Source organism: Elephantulus edwardii, unplaced genomic scaffold, assembly GCF_000299155.1.
Source record: "Elephantulus edwardii isolate Elephantulus edwardi_28Jun2011 unplaced genomic scaffold, EleEdw1.0 scaffold00086, whole genome shotgun sequence".
Lineage (NCBI taxonomy): Eukaryota > Metazoa > Chordata > Mammalia > Macroscelidea > Macroscelididae > Elephantulus > Elephantulus edwardii.
In genome coordinates this window covers 1,802,402-1,803,644 of record NW_006399836.1, presented here as the reverse complement: position 1 = coordinate 1,803,644, position 1,243 = coordinate 1,802,402, and the positions used below count along the sequence as shown (strand labels likewise).

Below are 1,243 nucleotides of genomic sequence, written 5' to 3'. Positions count from 1 at the left end.
GGGCCCCGCCGCCCGAGCCAATGAGGAGCGCGGCTGCCGCAGGGGGCGGGCACAGGCCTCCGCGACGCGACCCGGCCGCTCCCTCCGCGGCGGGGCGCCGACTCGCCGCTACCCCGGACCCCCGAGACGGAGAAAAGGCCACTCACCGCCCCTTCACCGCCGCCCCGCGCTTCCGAATGAGCTCGTCCAGGGATATGTCCGCCATCTTGCAGCGCCGAGGGAGGCGAGCAGCAGCCCTCAATCCCACTCCTTCGCTCGCGAACCAGCGACTAGCATTTAACCAGCGTTTGGCTGGCAAACTCTCGCGAGAGTTGACGCCAGAACGGATCGGAAGGGGCGGGAAAGCTCCCGTGAGCCTTCACGGGGCTGTCCTCTTATTTGCATACAAAAGAAAAGCGTCTCTCGGAGCTCCGTTCTTTTAAAAATTTTAGAAATAAAATATAAAGCCACCTAAAATACTTCATAATAAATAGTTACTTTTAAAGGACTAAAAAAAGCCAGGTCACACAATAGTTTCATAGTCACCATAGCTGTAATAGGAATACAGGATATTACGTTGGACGTGAACAGCTTCGGTCGTCATGCCTTAAACTTATGAGTAAGGAAAATAACGATTCGGGGTGACGCCCGGATCCTCACTGCTCATGTGAGAAGAATTTTTGAGCGGGTAAAGGTTGCCCCTGAGGTGACCCGCCTACTTTGCGGGATGCCTGGGTGTCGCGATCTGCCCGACCCTTAATCGTGTAAAAAAGACAGACAAAATTACTTATTTCATACTTATTTCACTTACGCGCCCGGGGTTTTAGTGACTGTAGGTCTTTAACCCGTGCCAACCTTAACGTTTAACGCTCCTCTTAAGTCACTTAAGTAGAATTTTCCTTGCATGTGAAATCAATGAGAGTGTTCCGTAGTTTCCACACTCTTGTTGGGTCACCATATCGATCTCTTCCAGTCAGTTGGCCAAGTGGTTGTTTTCCAGCTTTCTTGGCACAACTTGGTGTGCACATGCAGGGCAGCATCTGTTAGCTGAAATATGTCAATTGGTACACCATCTATCTATTCCTGGGGCCTTATTTTTGGCTATTTCCTTCAAAGCAGCTTGAACTTCTGCCTTCATCACCATAGGCTCTGGCTCAAATGTTATTTCATTAAATTCTTGTGTCTGCCAATTCCTTTTGATACAATGACTCAGTATATTCCTTCTATCTTTTGATACCTCCTGGATCATTTAATATTCTGCCCA

At 49.7% G+C, this 1,243-nt stretch overlaps 1 protein-coding gene across 1 annotated transcript in view; it reads right to left on the bottom strand.

Annotated features, from left to right (window-relative positions):
• Nucleotides 1-205, bottom strand: part of POLDIP3 (polymerase (DNA-directed), delta interacting protein 3) — a 29,572-nt gene extending 29,367 nt beyond the window's left edge. Inside the window, exon 1 of the mRNA XM_006890057.1 lies at nt 147-205. Within this exon, the coding sequence (XP_006890119.1) occupies nt 147-205 (59 nt within the window). The remainder of the gene's footprint in view (nt 1-146) is intronic.
• Between the last annotated feature and the right edge of the window lie 1,038 nt (nt 206-1,243).